The 22,758-nt window shown below is 40.5% G+C and overlaps 3 protein-coding genes across 3 annotated transcripts in view; 1 reads left to right on the top strand and 2 right to left on the bottom strand.

Annotated features, from left to right (window-relative positions):
* Positions 1-297: 297 nt before the first annotated feature.
* On the bottom strand, positions 298-3,930 carry ppp1cc (protein phosphatase 1, catalytic subunit, gamma isozyme). The gene is made up of 7 exons (XM_084551565.1): positions 3,537-3,930; positions 2,977-3,108; positions 2,620-2,850; positions 2,332-2,436; positions 1,841-2,064; positions 1,295-1,429; positions 298-992 (listed from the first exon to the last, which is right to left on the bottom strand). Exons 1-7 carry the CDS (start codon positions 3,589-3,591, stop codon positions 903-905), a joined length of 972 nt encoding a protein of 323 aa, XP_084407691.1. The 5' UTR covers positions 3,592-3,930; the 3' UTR covers positions 298-902.
* Positions 3,931-6,771: 2,841 nt separating this feature from the next.
* On the bottom strand, positions 6,772-9,271 carry myl2b (myosin, light chain 2b, regulatory, cardiac, slow). Its single transcript, XM_084551292.1, has 6 exons — positions 9,182-9,271; positions 9,019-9,094; positions 7,906-8,010; positions 7,736-7,814; positions 7,614-7,662; positions 6,772-7,539 (listed from the first exon to the last, which is right to left on the bottom strand). The coding sequence occupies exons 1-6, from the start codon at positions 9,215-9,217 to the stop codon at positions 7,435-7,437; spliced, it is 450 nt and encodes a 149-aa protein (XP_084407418.1). The 5' UTR covers positions 9,218-9,271; the 3' UTR covers positions 6,772-7,434.
* Positions 9,272-16,002: 6,731 nt separating this feature from the next.
* cux2b (cut-like homeobox 2b) overlaps positions 16,003-22,758 on the top strand; it is a gene marked incomplete at its 5' end in the record, with an annotated part of 80,510 nt that continues 73,754 nt past the window's right edge. Inside the window, one exon of the mRNA XM_084551173.1 lies at positions 16,003-16,065. Coding sequence (XP_084407299.1) covers positions 16,003-16,065 — 63 coding nt within the window. The remainder of the gene's footprint in view (positions 16,066-22,758) is intronic.

Genomic DNA, 22,758 nt, shown 5'->3' with positions numbered 1-22,758 from the left:
ACCCTGTAATAAGAGGGATAAAGGGACAGAGGTGGGGCAGCTAGTGTTTGCTAACATGCCAACATCAGCAGACATTTGAAATAAAGACACCTGTAGTATTATTTCCTCTACTGTACCCACATCTCTCAGTTGTATACATTTGAAGACTCACTATTATGAGTTTCAGCATTAAGTCTACAAATTTTTTTTTTTTGTCTCACCTACAGTAACAGTAACACAGGAAGTCTGGACTTTGGTGGTCACCAAACCAATCAGAAGGCTAACAAAGAGGCAAATGTATTTGTTTTGTGAGCTTTAATAAATAACATCAAGACACTAATTTCCCCCTAAAATACACTCAAAGTTTATTAGAAAGATTTAGATATTATAAGAGTGCTTCTTTATTAATGTAATTTAGCACAAGACCTGTTTATAAATGTGATGCAGTGTAGATTCAATGCTCAATGACACAAATTAAATTAACAGTAAATAAAGTTTACAGAAGTAAACAGGTGTTTGTGACTTTCCCCGTGGTTTTATAGCCATTAATAACCATTAATTACTGACAGTGAGAAAAAGATGACAGAAGAATAAGACATGAAAATAACTGGGGAAAGAATTGTGCACAGCTTCAAACAAGGCATTCCTGTGCATAAGTAGCCGTATTATTACATTTTTCCTGATTGAACAGTCATATGTGGCAAAGACTAGCTGCAAAATGGAGTGCAAAACACCTGAGGTTTTTCATGGTGACATATCAATTTACCCCTGTGGACAAAACAACAAAATACTTTGCTTTCATCGAGTAGGAGTGGGTATCTTTTCAGTATTGGCAAATTGAAGGACAGCCAATCCCTTAAATGCAGAAGACAAAAGCAGAACAGAGGAGTGAGACTCCGGGCGTTTGTCCCCCAACTGCCCCCTCATTTCTTGGCTTGCTTGGTGACCATGTTGCGAGGGGGAGTCACAGGACGGCTGCCGTTGGGTTTCTTTTTCTCAGCCGGTTTCAAAATCTACAAGTGGAAGAAGATAAAAGGTTGGAAATATTCTGTGGCACTGTTCTACAAGTATTACCCAAACAATTTTACATTTTAGTAAAACATTTCAAGTTAAGACATCAAAGAACTACTGGCAACAAAAACCAAAACTAGGGCCATAGACACTCATCAATGGCCCGCCTCTAACAGTTGACTGGTCTTGGTGCCTCATGGCCCACAGTGATCAGAATGCCCATGATTCTGAGCAGTCTGTTACTATTGGAGCACAACAAAGTGAAAATCAAAATACTTGATGCACAAACAAAGAGGCACTTTACCTGAAATGAGCACATGAGAGTCTCATCCACGCTCATCATGGCACCAGCATTGTCGAACTCTCCACAGTAGTTGGGCGCTGAGAACAAAGTGACAAGCTGCCTCTTTGCAAAAAATTCATAGCCATCCTCAACAACCTGCAAGTGAGATAAATAAAAACCGAAACATTAAAGCAGAACATGAGGAAAATTATATAGTCTAGTGCAGTAATTTGTATGACTGATACGGATTTATATAATTATAAAAAAAAAAAACGAAAAAAAAAAACCGGGATCACAAGATGATTTACATAACTGAAAACAACAACCTTTCAGTTCAGCTGTTTGTAGATACTAAAATGATGCCACCAGTGATAAGGAGTCAAATGCAGACACTGTTGTGTTTTTAAGGGGGCCACAAACCAAAAAGGTTGAGCAGCACTGTCCAGTTTACACAGTATGTTCTCTACACAGTATGTAATGTTCTGGTATCAGCGTGTTTAGTGATCGGCCAATCAGCTACTTCACACAAACCTTTCCGTATGTACAGAGAGCAGTGACAGTGATTACCTGATGGGCACGGCATATCAGGTCCAGGTCATGCTTGTGCAGGAACTTGGCTACCACCTCTGAGCCAAAGGTAAATGATACGCCCCTGTCGTTCTCCCCCCAGCCCAGAACATCCTTGTCAGGATCGGACCAGAGCAAATCGCACAGCAGACCCTGGTCAGGGACATCAGTGGGACGCATGATGCGTCGGATCTGCTCCATGGACTGAAGGTCAGGTGACAGTCCTACATGCAACGTCAAAGCAAAAGTACAAATAAACACACTGATATTGAGTCAGTACCTATTACACATGGCTGAGTCCAATGCCAGTTGACAAACTGCAAAGACAGCATGTTTCAAGGACAAATAAGAGCAACTGACGTCAATGATAAGACTACTTTTGACAAGCTGCATGCAATGAACCACAGTGGAGTCAATGCAAAAGTGTAAAAACATCAGAAACACAAATTACACACTTCACAATGTTGATATGAACAGGCAATAACACTGACCTCCATGGCAGCAAAAGATCTTCTCATCAACAATGGCGGCAATAGGGAGGCAGTTAAAACAATCTGTGAAGGTCTTCCAGAGTTTGATGTTGTACCTTCGTTTACCTAACACAAGAAAGAATATTTTAATTCCTCATTATTTTATATCACTGCAAACCGTTTCCCCCACTGTTGCTTAATTGCAAAGGTCCCACAGACAGCTTAATGGCCCATAATAACTTAGATATTGCAGCTAGGCAAAAACTATGGAACTGATCATACATTTCAAAATCAATATGCATTACTCACACTCATCATAGAAACCATATATTCTGTTGATTGAAGCACACTCATGGTTTCCCCTCAGCAGGAAGAAGTTCTCAGGGTATTTGATTTTGTAGGCCAGAAGAAGACAGATGGTCTCCAGGGACTGTTTCCCCCTGTCCACATAGTCACCCAGAAACAGGTAGTTGCTCTCTGGAGGGAAGCCGCCATACTCAAACAACCTCAGCAGGTCGTAGTATTGCCCGTGGATGTCACCTGCAAAGGCATTGATAAATAATGGTGACCACAGAAAACTGGACTGCACACATTTGTCATCCGAGTTAGACATTTTTTGGCAATCTACAGTTGCAGATAATTGCTAAATACATGTACAATCCTTACCACAAATCTTGAGAGGGGCCTCCAGCTCCAAAAGAATGGGTTGACTGAGAAAGATCTCCCTGGACTTGAGGCACAATCCACGGATCTCATTCTCCTGGAGCTGAACATTCTTGCCCGGCTTTGCTCCTCTGACTGCGGCGCGAAAGCATAAACAACAGTCAGCAGAAATAACAGTCAGCCACTGGTGATGCCTGATACAGTATATTTGTGCGGGGGACGTGTGAAACAAACGGTGCTAACACACAGTTAGCTATGTACCGACCCGGAATGCGCAATGTTTTTGTGTGAAAGCAGTGTTTAATTAGGTACATGTTGTTTCGTGTCCTTCAGGTACGTCAAGGTTCCCAATACAGAATCAGATTAAGTGATTACAGACGGTTAATATTAAAGAAAAGAAAATAAGGTTTAAACTGTGGCACATTTTGGAATTTATTTAACAAGATGTTAAAAACTAAGGTTAGCTACAATGAAGGCTGGCTTTCAATTTCCTCTTAGCGTCTGTCTGAACACCGCGACGATAACCAATTTAATAAGTATTAAATATTTTAACAATTTCTTACCTTCTAAAAGACGTTGGATGATACTGTCTATGTTGAGTTTATCAACATCGGCCATTGCAAACGTGGGCGTTAATAAAATTCACTTAGTCAAATCTAGGTCTTGTGAAAGCTAGCCCGCTAGCTGTCCTAGCATTAGCTACCTACTGTTAGCTGATTTTCCGGCTGAGGGTAAAGATGATGGCGTGACCCTGATACTGTTTAGCCGCTCGTTGACACTTTTGACAAACTACTAAGCTACTTGTTCATCACAGTTTAAAAAAAATCGACATCCAATGGTGGCTTTTGTTAAGAAACGGGGACTAAAAAAATAAACGTCAACCGCACTAGCCGTCAGCTAGCGATGGTGTCCCGTCTCTGTTTTCCTTCTGCCGCACCTTGTACAGCTAGCCAGCCGCTTCAAGGAGGCTAGTTCTAGCTGGCTGGCTGCTGCCCCCTAGTGTACTGGATGGAGGAATGCGTTCAGTGGAAGTGGAAAACAGAAAAATCAAACACTTTGACGATTGAAATATACATTTAAATAATACATACAAGCTCTGACAAGAAATGGTGGGCTGTTGTGTTTTATTATGTAAGTAAAACTGTTAGAAAAGAATAAAATAATGAAATTTAAAACTATTTAATATGTTTTTTTAATATGGTTTATGGTTTGTGGTATGGTTTATTAAAGGACACATATGTAGAAGTGGGGAAAGCAGAGCATACATTATGCATATCATTAATATCATGAGTACTGACAACACCCATAGGAGTATTGCACTTGAGAAAAACTAATTTCACAGAATTACTTAATCAATAAATAAAATTCAGATATAAACAGACAGATATATTATTCAGAGGTTATACAGTAGGTGGTCCTTTAGCTGGGCAGTACTCAGATAATGTGCAATACTTCATGGTTTTTCATCACTCTAACTCATATGTTCTAAAATAAAAATGCTGCAATTTTGTGAAACAATTCACTGTTTTGTGCAATACCTTAATGTGCAACAGTTAAATATTTTTCATCACTCTGTTAAACTGTGCAAAATCCTGTGAAAATGGCTTATACATATTTTATCTTATACTCACAAGACTTAGCGTGTCTGTGCATCTATTTTGTTGTTTGTTATGTCTCTCTATTGTTATCTTACATGCACCTGCTTTTATGTTTTGGTTTCCATATTGAGCTTGGAAAAATACAGTTTAGTTTTGTTATCACTCTTTGTTATCTCTCTGTATGACACTTGAACTTCAAACAAACTAAACGGGAGTTAAGAATTATACAAAAGGTGAAAATACATAATCTATAATAAAAGAATAAAATCGTATGGATGGCAAACTTTTGCAGTGCCATCATAGAATCAAGCTAGTAGTAATATCTGTAGAAATAGAAACTATAGCAGCATAAAGATAAAAAAAAATCTATAGGAGCTATACATAATAAAATACAATATATACAATAAAAGCACCCAGTAGCACACACAAATGAATGTAATTGGTACAGTAGAGAAAGAAAATGTAAACAAAAGGTCATCAGCAGCATCAAATACAGCGCTGTGCAAAATTCTATAGGATCTAAAAGTTGAGCACAATTATTAGGCAAGTGAGTATTCTGGCCTTATTGTAATTTCTGTGAACATTTTCCGACTCCAAACCAGATAAACTTGAGTGCTTATTGGAGTTAATCAGTTTAGGAGATTATATTTGTGGGAGGATGTTGCCTAAAGCGATTAACACCATTACTAAGATGTGCAGATTAGACAGCTTCATTTCCTCTCAGGTGGAATGGCCTAAAAAAGTCTCCAAAATGTGTTACTGATAGATGCAAACTATTGTGTGTTCACCTGGCAATCAAATGTTTTATTGTAAACAGTCAACAAAAGCAAAGAGAAGAAAGCAGATAAACTGCATAAACATTTTCTCTCTCACCATATTCCAGCACAGCAACCTACTGATTTGCAGGAGTTGCTGTCATTAAAGATGAGCTAGTTGGACCTAGTTCAGGTTGAAGATGGACTAAAATCAACCCCCAAACCTAGTGTCATTTTCTAAAAGACACTGTCTTTAATCAGCGGTGTAGAAAGAAGATTGATGAATTCAAGATGGCCATAAACTTTATGCATGACGAAGCTCCAGCGCAAGTGCTCGGGCGCAGTTGCTGGTTAATGAAGTTTAGAGGTGTTACCTTTATCATGATTCAAAAATTAAACAAATAATCCCTGAAGTTGCTGAGACATACTCAGTTTATTTCTGTGCATGTAATTTTTGAGCAGGAATCTGAGAATAAGACTTAAGAGCTTTTAAGCATACAGCCAGCAATTCCCTCGCTTGTATGCACCACAAGGAAGTTGTCTGGGACCGCTTCACTTTTTGGTGCAGTAAAAATACAAGTAAAACTACAGCATCTACACACAAGGTATTGACAAATAAAGTAGTTTTGAATATGTTAATACTGTCATAGGTTCATGACACAAATTTGTCTCCAGTCTAAGCTGCTGAAAGATACATTTTAGGATGCTCTGGGACACATCATCAGTGATGTGCCTGAGATCATGGAAAGTTTCAGGTCTTTCAACATCAGATGTCCTCCCTCAGGTAACCCAGCCAGTTACAAGAATCTCATCTCTCTATGCACAATCTCAAAGTCACATATATTTCTAAATCATTAATTTTGGATATTACTTCTCTATTGATCAGCAGCATGGTCGTCCTTATCTAAAACTCTAAAACAAACATTGTAAAACTACAAGTTGCACAGAACAGTCCTGCTGGACATGTTCTGTGCTGCAAAACAGCCATGACTCATTGAGGCATGGACTACATTAGACCTCTAAGGTGTACTGTGGTATCAAGATATTAACAGCAGATACTAAGTCATGCAAGTTGTGAGGTGAGGCCTCTGTGGATCCGACTTATTTTGTCCAGCACATCCCACAGATGCATGGTTGGATGAGATCTGGTTATTTCGGAGGCAAAGTCAACACCATGATCTCATCGTTGTGTTTTTCAAACTGTTCCTGAACAATTTTTGCTTCTTGGCAGTGTGCATTATACTGCTGCAAGAGGCCACAGCCATCAGTGAATATTGTTTCCACAAGATGGTGTACATGGATGTGCCTCTTATACGTTGGACAACTTTTGATAGGTACTAACCACTGGAGGCCAGGAACACTCCATGAGAGCTGCAGTTTTAGAGATGCTCTGACCCGGTCGTCTTGCCATCACAGTTTGTCTTCGTCAAAGTCATTAAAATTCATCCACTTGCCCATTTTTCCTGCTTCTAACATCAAATTTGAGGATAAAACGTTCACTTGCTGCCTAATATATCCCACCCACTGACAGCTGCCATGAAAATGAGATTATCAGTCATAATGTTATGACTGATCGGTGTAGTTCACTCCAGCAGCACACACAACCACAACGCTAGACTTGCTAGGACAGTTATATTACGGTACTAAACCCAACGACTAATACATTGAAAAAGAAAAGAGCTCTAACTAATGTATTGATTGATTCTGAAATCTTAGTATCATCAGTGTAAGGAGGTAAAGCCTAATACAAGTATATGAAACAGAAAACAGAAAATACATCTCTACCTCTTCATCTGAACATCAGAGAGTTATATTCATTTTCTTCAGTGCTGCTGCTTCTTATGAAGTCAACCCTTCCCACCGTTATTTATCAGTCAAAAAAATGTTTGGCCGCAATATGATAAAGAATATGTTTTAAACATTTTATTTTCTGTGATCAAATAAGTATGAGGAGTGAATATACACAGTGCAATGCCGTACATTCATGTATGTAATACATAATGATCACATTCATACATGTCTGCGTCAAAAAATTGAAGCTGAAATGTGAAAATGTTTTCTGTAGCTTTGTGTTTAGTTTGTGCGATCTCTGCACAATCTTAGTTCATCTATTCTTGGTCTTTTTCTTCACCGTGTGTGATGACGTAGACCAGGTTCTTGTAGTCTAGGTTTCCTGCCACATCTGGAGGGAATGCAGCAAACATCTGTTCCATCTGTGAGGACATAAAATGAGCATATTTTTGACTGAATTAAAAAAAAAGAGCATTGTCAGAAGTGGAGAACAAACCTCTTCAGGAGAGAACCTGTCAGCTTGGGTGGTCAGCATCTCTGTCACACTGTGGAAACAAGCAGTGATGGTGAGCAGACAGGACACCCCATCGAGGATTTGAGCTCTTGACGTTTACTCACAAGTCTTTCTTTAATGTCCCTGTTCCCTCAGGGTCGAAGACTTTGAAAGCGTTGAGGATAGTCTCCTCTGGGTCAGCACCTGAAGAGAAACAGTGGCAGCTCTGAGTTGATGAAAAATAAAATATCCCTGCACACATAATGAAGAATCATATAACGACATCCTTGTTCACCTTTTAGTTTCTCTCCAAACATGGTGAGAAAGACTGTGAAATTAATCGGTCCAGGAGCTTCCTTCAACATTTCATCAATCTCTTCTTGCTTGACATTTAGACGTCCTGGAGAAAAATAGAGGATGAGATCAAACAGGGTTTGAGGCTGTAAGTAATGATTATTTTCATTATTGATGAATCTCTTGATTAGTTAATGGTTTATACTATGACAGGTGACTTCCTTGAACGTTTATCCAAAACCCAAAGACACATTTGAGAAGCTGGAACCTGTGAATGTTTTGGCATTTTGGTGGGGAAATAATTTCAGTGACACACAACATCAAAACCACATTGATATAATGTTTTTTCCAAGAAACCTGGGTCCTGGCATTGCTGTGGCTGTTACTTTGATACCTACCACCACCTGAACATTGTTGCAGGGCAAGCACATACCCATGATAAATGCGAGGGGTTGTTCACTGCATCCTGCCACCATATCTTTCCCAGATAAATGGAATATAGGCACACATAAGAAAATGATGAAAAAATGATAAAAAAATAAATCTTGATTCATCAGACCAGGCCACCTTCTTCCATTGCTTCGTGATCCAGCTCCCATTGTAGACGATTTTGGCAGTGGACAGGGTTCAGCACGGACACCCTGACTGCTACGCAGCTTCATACAAAACAATCTGTGATACACTTTGTGTTCTGACACCTATTCTATCGGATTAAGCGTGAACTTTTTCATCAGTTTAAGCTACAGTAGCTTGTCTGTTGGACCACACAGGCCAGCCTTCACTCCCCACGTGCATCAGTGAGCCTTGGCCACCAATAACCCTGTCACCAGTTCACTGTTTTTCCTTCCTTGGACAACATTTGATAGGTACTGCAGACCGGTAACACCACACAGGAGATGCTCTTACTCATTCATCATCACAATTTGGTCCTTGTCAAAGTCACTCAGACCCTTTCACTCTTGCTTATAACAGCAACTTTGACGACAAAATGTTCTCTTGCTGCCTGGCATATCCCACATACTTACAGTTGCCATGATAACAACATGATAATAAGCGTTATTAACTTGACTAGTGATTGGGACCTATATTCACACAGACACCATGGTGAACTTACCCAAAGCAGCAAAGGTATACATCAGGTCATTCTTGTCAATGAAACCATCTCTGTTTTGGTCCATGATAGTGAACGCCTGCAGAAGTTTAATAATTAGATGCTGTGTCTCCAGTCATCATGGGGTGCATTCAGTGTAAAAGACAAGATTTGGCAGAGCACTGACTTCTTTGAACTCCTGGATCTGGGCCTGTTCAAACATGGAGAACACATTGGAGCTGGCTCCCTCTGCCGTCCTCTTCTTTGCTTTCTTGGGTGCCTGCAGGGTTTGAGGATGACATTCTCATTAGAACCAATACTAATGCTCATCACCTGGCTCCCTGCTTCAGCGTCACTCGTCATCGGTTTTACTGTCACATATGCGCTTCTATGATAACAAGCCAACGATCAGCAAACTTAACAAGTGTAGGGGCATAAATAGCACAACAGCCAAGGATTCTACCGGGGCCCACATTTCATTTGGAGGGATTACAAACACTGTCAGTTTGTTATGCAAATATTTACTCAAGCCAGTAATTTTGTGAGAATGCAGACTGAGCCTGGGGAGGGTGTGGTCGGCTGCCTGCACTCCCATAGTCCCAGGATCACATGAGGGATTATTCTATAGGCCCTGTGTGATGACAGGATGGTACACTGAGCTCTGTTTGATCAGAAATCCCTCAGAGGGAAGGATTATATTGAGCTATTTACATGTCTGCCAAGGAACTGTGAAAAACAGAGTAAGGGGATGCAGGGCGATGACATAATTTTGCTTGGATTCACAGGCCTCTTGACAGCTGCTGTCTAACCCCTGTTGTGGATTAGCTCTCGAGCACTTGTAGCCTATATGGACGGGACCTCTGGCGCTCACATTAGTTTATTTCTTTATTTTGTTTTAAGAGGTTTCACATTGCAAAATTTGCTGTTATTTGATGCTTCGCACTGTAGATCACAGTCAAACCTCAACCAGAACATGGTAGTTCAAAATAATAGTACAATAAGTGTTCTTGGGTTGTGTGGAGCTTGCACTTGTTGCTTCTGTTCCTTTCCTTTCTCTCCTTTTCTCTTTTTTTATTCTTTTTTCCTTTCGCATTGTCTTTCATTTCCTCTCCTCTTTTACTTCTTTTGCGTCATTCCCTTCTTGTTCTCCTTTTCTTTCCAGCCTTTTCCGGTCCATATTTTTTCAATAAAAACTTAAGTAAATAAAGTAGCTGTGTTGTTTTTTAGAAAGCTTTTACCTTTAAAGGATTAGTTAAATGTTTCCCTTCCTCCTCTCTCCCTTCCTCTCATCTCCACTTCAAACCAGTCTTTGTAGTCATTAAAAGAAAAATCATCATTGTAAGTAGACAAATAAAATCCATACCTCATCAATAGGACAACCACAGCTCTGTCCTATGGATTACTTTTTTAATCTGCATTCAGCACCCATAAGAATATTGACATGCAGCGTATTGATTCATTGTCAGTGGAGTGAGTAGAGCACGATGTATAATTCATCTAAACAGACCATGACAGTAAACTATACAGCGATATAGATATATGAACATATCAACCATGCACCATGTACAGTATGGTGGTAATTCAACAACAATTAAATCTGTGTCCACTCACCATGTTTCAGTGGTAGCTGGATAAGGACCTGGCAGTATTCTTGCTGCTTTAGGATGGAGCAACTCACAAAACAAGGGGTAGATATACTGACCCCTCTCCCCTCTATAATGGTGCATGCTTATGGGCTATAAATACTCCATGCCTTCTTTAGGCAGGGGCGCAGGTAAAGAGGACCATTGTCTCACTGCCACGTCCATTGTCAGAGTTCATGAGATTTAGGGACAATAGCCAAACACACATACCCCATTACTGAGGCCCAAGAATAACAACAGGACATAGCTCTGGCTCGGGAAGGACAGTTGTGTTTGTGACAGACAGTTGCACTTGATGGGATCCATCATCCAGCTGTCCAGTTAGTGCTCCTCAGAGAGTGCGGGTATAGTCTGATGGGAGCTGTTTCTCGGTAGCACGATAAACAGAACTGTTAGCTGAAGCCTGCTGAGCCCCTATAAGACCTGTAAACAGCATGAAGTCATGCTGTGGAAAACATTAGTTGGTATGAGTCCAGTGGAAGTTGGACAGTTATCCAGAAATAAGACTGAACTTGTTTAGACAAGTTAGTAGACATGTGTAATACATTATACATTACATGAGGGTGGATAAGGAGATTTTTTTTAATGGTAACAAAGGCCAGGTAAGAGGAGGTTATGATGAAGATGCCAAATACTGACTCATGTTCCTTACATGTACAATTTGTAGTCCATTCATTTTTTAGGATTTGTGCTTCATTTAATTTGAAGTAAGACAAAATATACTTCCTTAAGTTTCCAAGTTTCATGTTTATAATTTGACTAGGCGTACAACAATAGAATAAAGACCTGCATGCTAACATTAGCTTTTGATACATAGCACCCACACCAGAGAACAAAAGTAATTGGACACTAAATATATTTCTTGGCACATGCAATTGAGAGGTGACATTCAGACTGTCAGCATGAGGAGTGAAGCGGTGACCATGCAAGGGAAGAGGTTAAAACAAAGGAACAAATGGAACCAAAATCAAACAATGGAAAGAGGAATATTTGCAGGAAAAAAGAGGAGCGGCTCATTACCCAAAGAACACCAGTTCATCTGTCTGACAAGATGTTTCTGTTACGGCTGGGGCACGGAGACAGGAAAATAACATGTGCGCTAAAATTAAACCAAGTATATCAAAGTCATTGGACGAAATTTAGTGGGACAACAGTCCTAAACAAAAGACCAAAGAACTCAAAAAGGTGGAAAATCTTATTGCTTTCATTTAAAAATGGCAGTGCTTATCATAAAAGTCAGTCATTGTCCAGTGTATCTCTTTTTAAATACGTCTTGGATGGTTCTCAGCCATTCAGGTCGTGGTATATCCAAAACAACCTGAAACAATGACAACTGGACTTGTAGAGTTTCTTGAAAGCATTTACCTTCATCCAAGTAACTTCTTCAGTTCTAAAAAACTGGTGGGGAGCTGGCGTTTAAATAAGTACATCTGTGTTGTCCACAAGGCTCTAATAACGACCTGAGGTTCTTCAGGCCAGGATTCAGCAGTCCACACACTCCTGAAGGACAAAGGATTCTCCTTCGGGGACATCAATGTGCACATTTAGCCAGAACAGACAGATGGTTTGAAAGAGGAGTAAAGGAAGCCATGTTAAGTTGGAAAAAATTATATTTCAGTGCATGGTCTGAATAGTACACAAAGAGACCTCATATAACCTCCACTTCTCTAAACTCCTCCCCATGAGGAGAGGTCGGTATCTCCAACCCCTCCTGAGCTCACAGAGTTGTCATTTAGACTTGAACACTGCATCTCGCAGCTGTGATTTACTGGGAGCCTGGCATAGTTACACCTTTGCTGAGAGGAACAGCAAACTGTGACAGATTTCCAACTGAAGCACAACAACAAACACACTGGACAGCGTTTGGGCCGTGTCAAGCAGAGTCATTGTCTCATCACACTGCAGACTCCTCCTTTATTCCTCTGACCATTCATTTACCCAGTTTGTCCAGTAGATAGTGCTAGCAACCCACAACATACAAAACCTCCAGCTGGAACAGGAGGCTGATCTTGGCTCACTCTCAGCAACATTCAATCAGCTCACTGTTGTTTCTACATTTGTAGTCTCATCTGATCTAAAAATACTTGATGTTTTTGAAGAGTTGTTCAATTACGTTGGTGTAATCATTATTATCACATGTCTGGATGCATAAAATATTACACCTTTATATTTGCTGTATAAGTGAGTTTACTTTCACTTCATACATTGTACAGATTCATTGCGTTGGCTCAGTTACACATTTGCACAAATAAGGTGACGTGAGGTATACCAGGCTGAAATTAAGTTAAATCAAACATTAGTGGGAAGCATATAAATAGACTTAACCTTGCTCCTGCTCAGATCTACATGCACTGATTAGCCATAACATTATGACCACTGACCAGTGAAGTGAATCATTTTCTCACCTGTAATATGTCACCTGTCAGTGGGTGGAATATATTAAGCAGCAAGTGAACATTTTGTCCTCAAAGTCGATGTTAGAAGCAGGAAAAATGTAACGTTGGAAAGAATTTGAGTGACTCTGAAAATATCATATTGTCACAACTGGGTCAGAGCATCTCCAAAACTGCAGCTCTTGCGGGGTGTTCCTGGTTTACAGTGGTCACTTCTTATCAAGAGTGGTCCAAGGAAGGAAAAACATTGCAGACCACGCACAAACTTTTACGGAAATGCTGATGACTCCCTGATGACTGTGGCCTCTTTCAGCAGGAAAATGCTCCACAAGTAAAAATGGTTGAATAATGGTTAGAGGAACACAAGATCAAGTTCAAGGTGTTGTTGGCCTCCAAATTCCCCAGATCTCAAACCAACTGAACATCTGTGGGAAGTGCTGGACAAACAAGTCGGCTCAATGGAGGCCACACTTCAGAATTTGGAGGAGTCTGAAAAGCAGATAAATTCTTCAGAAATCCTTCTCCCATGGATGATTATCATAGTGGTGAAAATTATAGTTAGAAAAATAACCTCCAGGATAGGAGGCAATGCATCATATAGTAGTTGCTAAACTTGTTCAGACACTAAAATCACCAAAAACCAAAAGGTATGGATCTATCTGTTTATAGACCTGTGTCTTAGAGTGTTTAATTCCCATAAAATCATTCATCAAGCATAGTTAGTTGCTTAGTTATTCATCGAAAACATGACATTTCATTAAATATACCATCACTGCTTTCAAAGAAACACTGTAATTTGAATTCCCTCCTTCAGTGACCTCATCAAAACAATGATTTTATTACTCTTGGATAATTTCCCATCTGTGCACACGGCCCTCATTTTAAGTAACGACACATAGGGTTTTAGATTAAGCCCTTCTTTTCCAGAATAAATTAATTAATTTGAATAAGGGTGACAAGGTTACTGGAAGAGGCCCACAGTGCTTTGCTGACGAAGGCAGAGAATGTGAGGTCAAAACTATATTCAGAAGTACAGAACTGAATGAGGACAGGAGATTCATTTATATTTTTTTATATATTTTTTTAATCTTTATTTTTTTTCATCAACAGAGCACAGCGTTCCTATCTGGCGTCCAAAAAATGTCTGTGGTTATCAACACTTTGCTTCCTCTGCTGGCACAGAGCTTCTTCATAGTGAGCAGGTTGTACTATTGGAGACAAGGTTAAAGATTCAATTAAGAAAACACAATGTGCTGCATGTCCTCACTTACTGGAGTGTCCTGGATCAGAGCTTCAGCCTGTTCCAGTCACTCCTCACTCCCAGCAGACCCGGCCCTTTTATATTAATGTATACTCACCAGATCCTCTACAGAAAATTAAAATCAATTCCGGATGATAAATGATCAAAATCAAGCCAGGAAATCATTTAACATCACTGAATTAAAAAAAAAAAAAAAAACACCACAACCTTCTAAGTCATCTATGGCTCTATTGTTGAGTACCGGTTTTCTAATACACTTTCCTTATTACGTTTGAATCCAACATTTCAGCCCCACCCTGCAGCCATAAATAAAATGCAATAAGCAAAACTTTTAATAATCTTCCTTCACCTCCCCCTTAGGTGTTTGTCTGCAGCGGGGGAATATGTCATTGTCCCTCGAGGTGCTTAGAATATGACTCATGAGAATATTATTTTCTACCTGGCACTGATTTTCATAAGGGATATATCAGCTGGAAGCCACCGTGAGGCAGGTACGGGGTGATCAGGAGGTGGAACGCGGTGCAAACCATCGCTTTTGATGGATACCTTCACTCAGTGATAATGCTACATAATTAATGGAGGAAATCACACAATGCTCATCTGCACATAACCTTGCTTGCGTGCTCTGTGGTGTCAGCAGGGGGAGCACCTGGCACCAGAGCTGCAGCAGCGTGCACTGGAAGTGTGCTTCCTGACCAGAGGAGTGAGTTATTTTAAGTGGACAAAGAGAGGAGCAAACCTCACGCTTTATTAAGTTAGACAAAAAGCCAATTTAGTGACAGTTTAAGTCTGTGTTGCCGTCAAGGGCAAAACAAAAAATCATGAAAACTAGGCTATTTTTGTAAAATCTTGCTATAAAAGCACTACTTCTCTTTGCATCCAGTTAATAGGAATGCACAATTAAACAACATAATCAATAAAGTAATAGTTTTGACTGTTTTTACTACTATATAGATGTGGATCCAGAAACATAACAAACGTATCTTAGTAAAAATCACAATATATGGTGGGGTTGACCTTGTTTTAATAACAATAATCCATAAGAATTAATTATTGATTATAACGTGAAAAATGCACTTGATCATTAAAATGCATGGCAGTTTTCTTACAAAGTTTCCTTTAAAGGTGGACATAAAGTTTAATATCGTATTTGCATATTAATAAAACTGGACAAAAATGTCTTCCTGATAAGAGTAAAGACTAAATGCATGTTATACTAATGTTCCATGTGCTCCTGTAATAAACAACAACAACAAAAAAGAAAAAAGAAAAAAAAAAAAGTAGGCTTGGCCAAATTCCCAGATCTCCACTAATCTACACATCATCTCCTTCCCCTTTTCCAGACGGTATCGATCAACCTCGGGCTTTACGTCAGTATTGATAACTTAAAAAAAAGAAAGAAAGAAAGAAAGAAAAAGAAATCAAGTGCAATTGTCCAGTAAATGTCGAGGACGGACGCACGGATACGTCTTTGCTGTTTTACTTAAAAAAAGAAAAAATATACATTAAATAGTTTTTTTTTCTTAATTTAAAAACATGTTGGCGGACTTGAACTTTAGTGTTAAGTACTTTTTTTAGAAAAAAAAAAAATAACAAAACAAAAAAAAAAAAAAACTGAAAGTGGGACCGGGTGATGGTTGTTTAACGAGGGGGAATCCAGCCCACATATTTATTGCAGCCGCTGAAAAAAATCTCCTCAATATCCCCCAAGATGGCCGCCGATGTAGGATCGATGTTTCAATATTGGAAGAAATTTGATCTACGGCGGCTCCAGGTTAGTGCAATTCTCACCTTTCTCTGTTCGTTTTTGCAGCGGCGTGCCTCGGCGCTTGTGCCCCGGCGTGTGTCGCCTCGTTTTCGGGTCTGAACACGAGGCGAAAGCCGGCGGTGTTCGCATTGATAGTTATTAGAAATTGATCCCCTCTTCTGCCTTTGTTCGGTTCAATCATTGATCAGCGGTGGAGCGACCGTGGAGCAGCGCAGCCTCTGCACACCGATCTGGGATCAGCACCGCGGACAGCACTGATGTTTCTTTCTTTTTCTTTTTTTTCTTTTTTTTACATTTTCTATTACTCTTTTATTTATCCACAACGAGCATCGCCGTTACTTGCATGCACGGGAAACTTTTAATGCGCCTCTGAATCGCTTGTTCCTGGACGTAGCTGTAACTTTTTCCCACCCAGCTTAATGTTTTATGCGGTTTGTCTCGACGGCGTTGCTGCTGCTGCTGCTGCTACACCTTTCAGTAGGCTTTAAATACATTCTCTCTACGAGGAATTTGCATGTTGGGAAGTTTATGATTCGGAAAGTTTCTTTTCTTTTTTTAATTTTTATAATATTTTGCATGTGTGCGTTTAGGTTGCTGCAAAGACAGACGAGCTGTTTCGGGTCGAAACGCTGAAACTGGATGTTTTTGTGATTATTATTGTTGCAGGTGAGTTGTTTGTTTGTGACACAGCCTTAACGTGTACACAACATGTCATGCGCTCAGGTGAAAGTTGAATTTATAAGCCACAAATGCTGGAAAACGCTGTTTTCAGCTGTCCACTCCACCCCCATGTACCTCCACCAGCACATCCTCTCCTCTCTCTCCCCTCCTGAAGCCGCATAGGGCTGCTCGGCCAGGGGGGGCTGTGTAATTGTATTCCCCGCTAATGTTTGTAAATCAGCCTCGGCCGGCGCAAGGGCACCGTCTCTGCCGTTTGACTGATGTTCTGTAACATGAGAAATGACAGGAGCATGGCAGCCCTCCTCGGTCCCTCGGAAAAAGCCACACCGAGGAGGAGAAATCAGATCCGGTGGCCTCTCGCTTGTCTTGCTGGCCGAGTGTAGTTCCAGCTTCCCAGCCGCTGGACCGCTCTCTCATCCCGGCTGGGATCCAGAGGAGGCGCGGGGATCTCTGGTTGCGTTGCGTGTTCCCATCCTCCTGACAGAGACATAGCAGAGGCATTTTTATTAACATATACATGCAAGGTTATTATTTGTTTTAGTTATTCTTTTTTGTAAATGTGACCGAGTAGCCTCGGAGCTGAATCTGAACTGCCCCTTAAGGAAGCCCAAGACATTACCCAGTGTCATGATGTGGAGCTATATTATAATAATGATTTTTTTTTTCTAAAAAAAAAAAAAAAAGAGGTTAGCCTCCAGTCATCAAATGTTATCAATGTCACTGAAGAAAAAAACAGGATATTTGCAGAAAAGTGTTAATTTATCACTTTGATACTACTTGCCATGAAGTAGTAGTATCTAAATCTGCTCCAGAACGATGATTGTCAGCTTATTGGTAAAATAATTCTCCACAATGGTGGATAATAGGTGGACTGCTTATTGGATTATATTATCTGGTATGCTTATTACATTGATAACTGTGCAAACTTGCAGAAACACACATAAATTACCCCTCAAGGTCTCTGTCTTAAAGTGAAATAAGCCAATATGCATATATAGATATACACTGGCTTTCAGTTTAGCAACTGTGTTTAGTGCACGTTCACTCTGACCTCTCTGTATAGTGTGAAATAATATTCTTTGCCAGGGTTAGTTTCAGTGTTGAAAAGAGCGTTTATTGTCAGTTTATGGGTAAACAGTTCCCCAAATAATGAATAGGCGGGCTGTTATATGGGCTATATTCTTAAAAGTGATATATGCTATTCACATTGACAGCTGTGCAAACATGCAGAAATAAGTTTCGCTCTTCAAATTAATCAAGCTTAAATGCCTACCTAGATATAAACTCGCTTCCATTTCAGCAACTCAGATTAGATTAGTGCACGCTCACTTGCCAGTTCATTAGGTACAAATACATTCTAATAAATGAATATAAATCTTGGCTTCATGAAGGTTATGGTATTCATCATTTGCTTAAAATAAGTGAGAGAGCTGTTGATTGAACTGTGTTTTCATTTTGGGGTTTGTAGTGCTATTGAACTGTGTTGTACTGAAACATGTTTCACCGTTTTGGTCAGTGGGTTAGACTAAACTCCAAAAACACTTCCAGTTTAACAGCACCACACACTACATCCCCAAAATGATGTTGATGCCATTTCAAAATAAACTTGGACAGTCATGAAGGGGACTGTTATATTAGAATGCATTCGTTTTTATTAATGTACCAAATGAACTGACAAGTCAGCGTATGTACCAATCACCTCGGTAACTGTGCAGACTTGCAGAAATACTCATGAATCTGTCAGCAAAGTTTCTGTCTTAACATTCAAAAAGCTAAAATGCGTATAAAGAGACTGGATTTGAACAACTCTGATTTTGCCAGCACTCACTTTGACTTCTTTGTCAAGTCTGAAATAATGGCATTTGTTAGGTTTGTTTGAGTGCTGGCAAGAGCACACGTGTGGTTTGAAAAGAACGCCTATTGTCAGTTTATTGGTTAATAATTCGCCCAGTGGTCAATAGGTCTACTGCTTTAAGATTATTCTGTTGTAAGTGATATGCTAATCACACTGACACCTGTGCAAACCTGCAGAAATAAATATCTGTCTTAAAATAAAGTAAGATCACATGCATATATACTTAAAAACTGGCTTCCATTTTAGCAACTCTTATTAGTCCACGTTAACTTCTCTGTTTAGTCTGAAATAATCTTGTTTGTTTGATAGGGTTGATAAGAATGACTATTGTCAGCTTATTGGTAAATAATTTCCCAAATGATGACTGCTTTTGCTAAGGTGCTAATCACCATAATAATTGTTCAAACAGACCACTTTGGGAAGACGCCTTCTTGTAGAAATACACGTAAATCAGTGCACAAAGTCTCCGTCTTAACGTTAAGGGAGTTAAAATGCATATTGAATTTGACTCTGATTAGTGCGCACTCACTTTCTTTGTTTAGTCTGAAATAATGCAGTTAGTTAGGGCACATATGTTGGTGTTGATTAATACCAGTTTAGACAGAATATTCTCCATTCCTGTGTCACAGCCCTAGCATTGGTTTGATCACATTATCTCACCGACAGCAGCTCTGGTAAATATTCTTCCAAGCCCCTGGTTGCAAACATGCCTGTAGCTTAAATGTGACATCCTCAGCTACATGTGTCAGAAATCAATTAATTCACTTATTTCCCATTCAGTCATGGTTGGAGCTATTTTCTGGCGGTGTAGAATCATTACGGCTCTTTCCCCATCTATAGCCATATCGAAGAGTATAGTCACGGTGTTATGTGTGTGCATCTGTGAGCTATTTGCTTTAGCGGCTCACACTGGAACGTTTATTTTCTCATTACGAGTTATTATATCAGTAAACTGAGTGTGCAGTTTTTTTAGTGTTTGTGCAGTAGATTTGTGCCTCTCAGTTGGACAGGATGAATAATTCACCTGCAGGCTGATGAAAGGAGGGCAGGGAAAGTGCGAAGCGCTGAGGTGGAGTGACCTTGGTTCCTGCTGGCTGCAGGTCACCCGGCCGTTGCTGTGGTAATCATTCACACCAGCCAGATGGCATTTCCGTGGGCGAGCTTGAAAAGGACGGGTCAGGGTCTGTCCTGCCAGGTCCTGCCAGGCCCTGAAACAACTCTGGGCCAATACCTGGAGGCAGAGCGCTGGTCCTGTAGAAAGACTTTTAACAGCCATGTGATGTGAAGGTGTGGTCAAACCGGATGGAAATGTGGTCTGATCACAGTTGTTGAATCCTCATCAGCTGATAAGAATGCATTTAGTCGCCCTTTAAGAACTCGGAGAGAAGGATTTGCGAGGATATCATCAAAGCAGCCTTGATTTTACTTTGGAAAACTTGGGCTCGGTGCCTTTTACTTGGAGTTACTTTAATTCCTCTGTTGTTTTAAGCGATGTCGCAATGCTGCGCTCATATGGCGAAATAATTCTCCGCTTATTTGTTACTGTTTCTCAGCCTTGTTTCCAGCCTCCCTTCCACGAATCTAAGAGGCAGTGGGGTTTTAGATCAGGAACAAAAAGCTTTGTGATTGTACTACATTTAGCATGACTCAGTTGCTCTGGTGTCAGCTCTAATCCACACACAGAGACAACAGTATTGCCAAACAGTGAAATTGCTTTGCAGCCTGTGAGCCTGGCTGCCTCCGCTGCCAGCCTGCTCTGTGTGCTGTTTGCCAGTAGCTCCTCCACACACTCACACTCGCACACACACACCAACTCTGCAATCTCAAATTGGCTGTGAAAATCGGTCTCTGTCTCCCTTTCATTCATGCTTTCATATATTTGTTTGCTGATATTGTTAATGTCACATGCATCAGTATAATCTCATTGTAGTGGTGAGTAAGTAAATCCAGAGCGCCTCAGATCTTGTATTATTTCTCGTAATGACTGTATCACTTCATTCATATGCTGTGATGGATATAAAAGGATGCAAAGCTGACCTCCACAGTGGGTGCTATATGCGCTCATTATCTCTTTTTTTTTTTTAACACTGGTGTTTTGTTGTCTGCTCTTTCAAATCTCCGGGCAGATTAAGCGTCGTAACAGCTTCCCCAACTCGTGCTTGCCTCCCGTGTAAACATTTCTCAACATGCTATTGCTACTTGCGTGAATCGATGGGTGGGGTATGCCTGTCACGGTCCCCGTATTCTCCGGGTTTGCCCCTCTCTTACTTTGACAGTGACAACAAAGCAAATAAGAAAAGAGGGGCGCTTTTTACAGGACTATCTGGGGCAAATTGAGATGTGAAATCCAGGAGCCATAACCTCGGTACATAAAACGGAGGGAACATTAGAGAGCGAGAGGAGCGAAACAGGCTTCAGCATTAAGCTGTTTAACCTCTCAGTGTAGCATTAGTGGTAGAGACTTCAAAGCAGATGCTTCAGCATTGGAAGCAGAATGACAAATGGGTTTAGAGACAGCTACGGTGAGCATTCTCACAGGAAGACTAGGCCTGTCATTAATGTCAGCTTAATCACTTTGACCTTCCTTCAAGTAGATTTCCATACCTATCCAATCATTTTGCCTTGCCTCTGCCTCCTGTTTGCAGACTACTGTATGTGTTTCTGTTTGATAAGCCTGGGTGTGATGATGTTACTGTTTATATCAGCGCTTGTGTACTTGAAATAATCTGAGAGCCGTAATATTAAAGATTTGTTTCGTGCAAACTACGGGAAAAACATCTACTTACCTCTTGACATACACATTCCTGAGATATTTTTTTTTTCTTTTTGGCACATTTTACACTGACAGTGATTGCAATTTCCTTTCCAGCGTTCATAGCCTTCACATAAATTCCATCTTCACCAATCCACCTATCATAGTTTAGCATCTCTGTCTCCTAGATGTCACGCATTGCTGTCCCCAGTTAGCTCATAGAATTCATCACGGGAAGTCTTAAGTGAACTGTAACATAAAGATGGATATTAAAGAAAGAATATTTAGTAGTAGTGTGTTAACAAAATCCTCATCCACCAGTGGCACAATTGAGTGCACCGCTGCTGGCAGCATTTGAGTTGCAAAAAAAAATAAACCCTACCTCATCTTTGATTTTTACATGGTTTAGCAGTGACCGCAATGGAAGAGACATTTCTTAGTCGGAGTGATTCATGGTTTTTGTTTTCTTATTTCGCACCTGCCCCATTGTTTTTTCTTCCCCCCAACCTACAGTTGCTAAGAAGATTGTTTCCTGTGAGAAATTTTATGAGGTGCTCCGTGACTGAAATGTTCGAGGAGAGCGATGCAGGACTGTGATAAGTGCGATTAGGCTTCTCTGTGAGTGATTTTTATTGGACGTTGTTTCTACCGAAAAATTACAGACAGCATGCACAGCAAACCTGAGATTTTTTTGTGTGTCTAATTTAGGTGAACAGGTCCTTTAAACTGAACCAGAGCAGAAGAAGTGTTGCCGTTGCTCGGACATGATTTCTTGGTATCGATCGTACATTTCTGTTGTTAATTAATCAGAATTTTGTCAAGTTCATGTAGCATTGTGGACAAAAAAATAAAAAAATAAAGCTGCACCCCCAGTGGTTCAGCCGGAGTGCCCTCTTGGTAGTTGACAGTGCTTCATAGCAAGAGACGCCAGATTTTTCATAGCAGTGTGTTCTCCATTCTGCTGCCCCTAGGCTGAAGCAATTGCTTTGCAGGAGTAAATAACCAGCTTTAACAAAACTTCAGGGACGCATTAGTCTGCTGGAGGATGGCTCCATGGCGGTAGGGCAGCCTCGTCTTCCCTCACAGTGAGGCAGACGGAAGCATCAGGAGGGGAGAGGTAATGGCTCATCGGCATGGGTATAAAGCTGTGTCCTCTTTCCCGGCTGACAGCCAGTCCCTTGCCCAGTAAGTCCATATTGAGCTGCGTTTCTCCACCACGGCCTTGGCTTTATTTGTTTTGACTGTCTGACGCCACTGCAGACGTATTGAGCACCAGTCCTTTCTTGTTCATTTTACTAGGCTTACAATGAATCCTGCTGCCCTCCCTCCCTCCTTCCCTCCCTCTCTCACCCTGTATGTCTCTCCATCTCTCTGCCTAGCATGCCTTAGCTGCATTTGGCAGGGTTTCACT

The sequence above is a fragment of the Chelon labrosus genome (genome assembly GCF_963514085.1).
Source record: "Chelon labrosus genome assembly, chromosome: 9".
NCBI lineage: Eukaryota > Metazoa > Chordata > Actinopteri > Mugiliformes > Mugilidae > Chelon > Chelon labrosus.
Note: the sequence above shows the minus strand (reverse complement) of the source record. Positions and strands in the feature narration are given on the sequence as shown.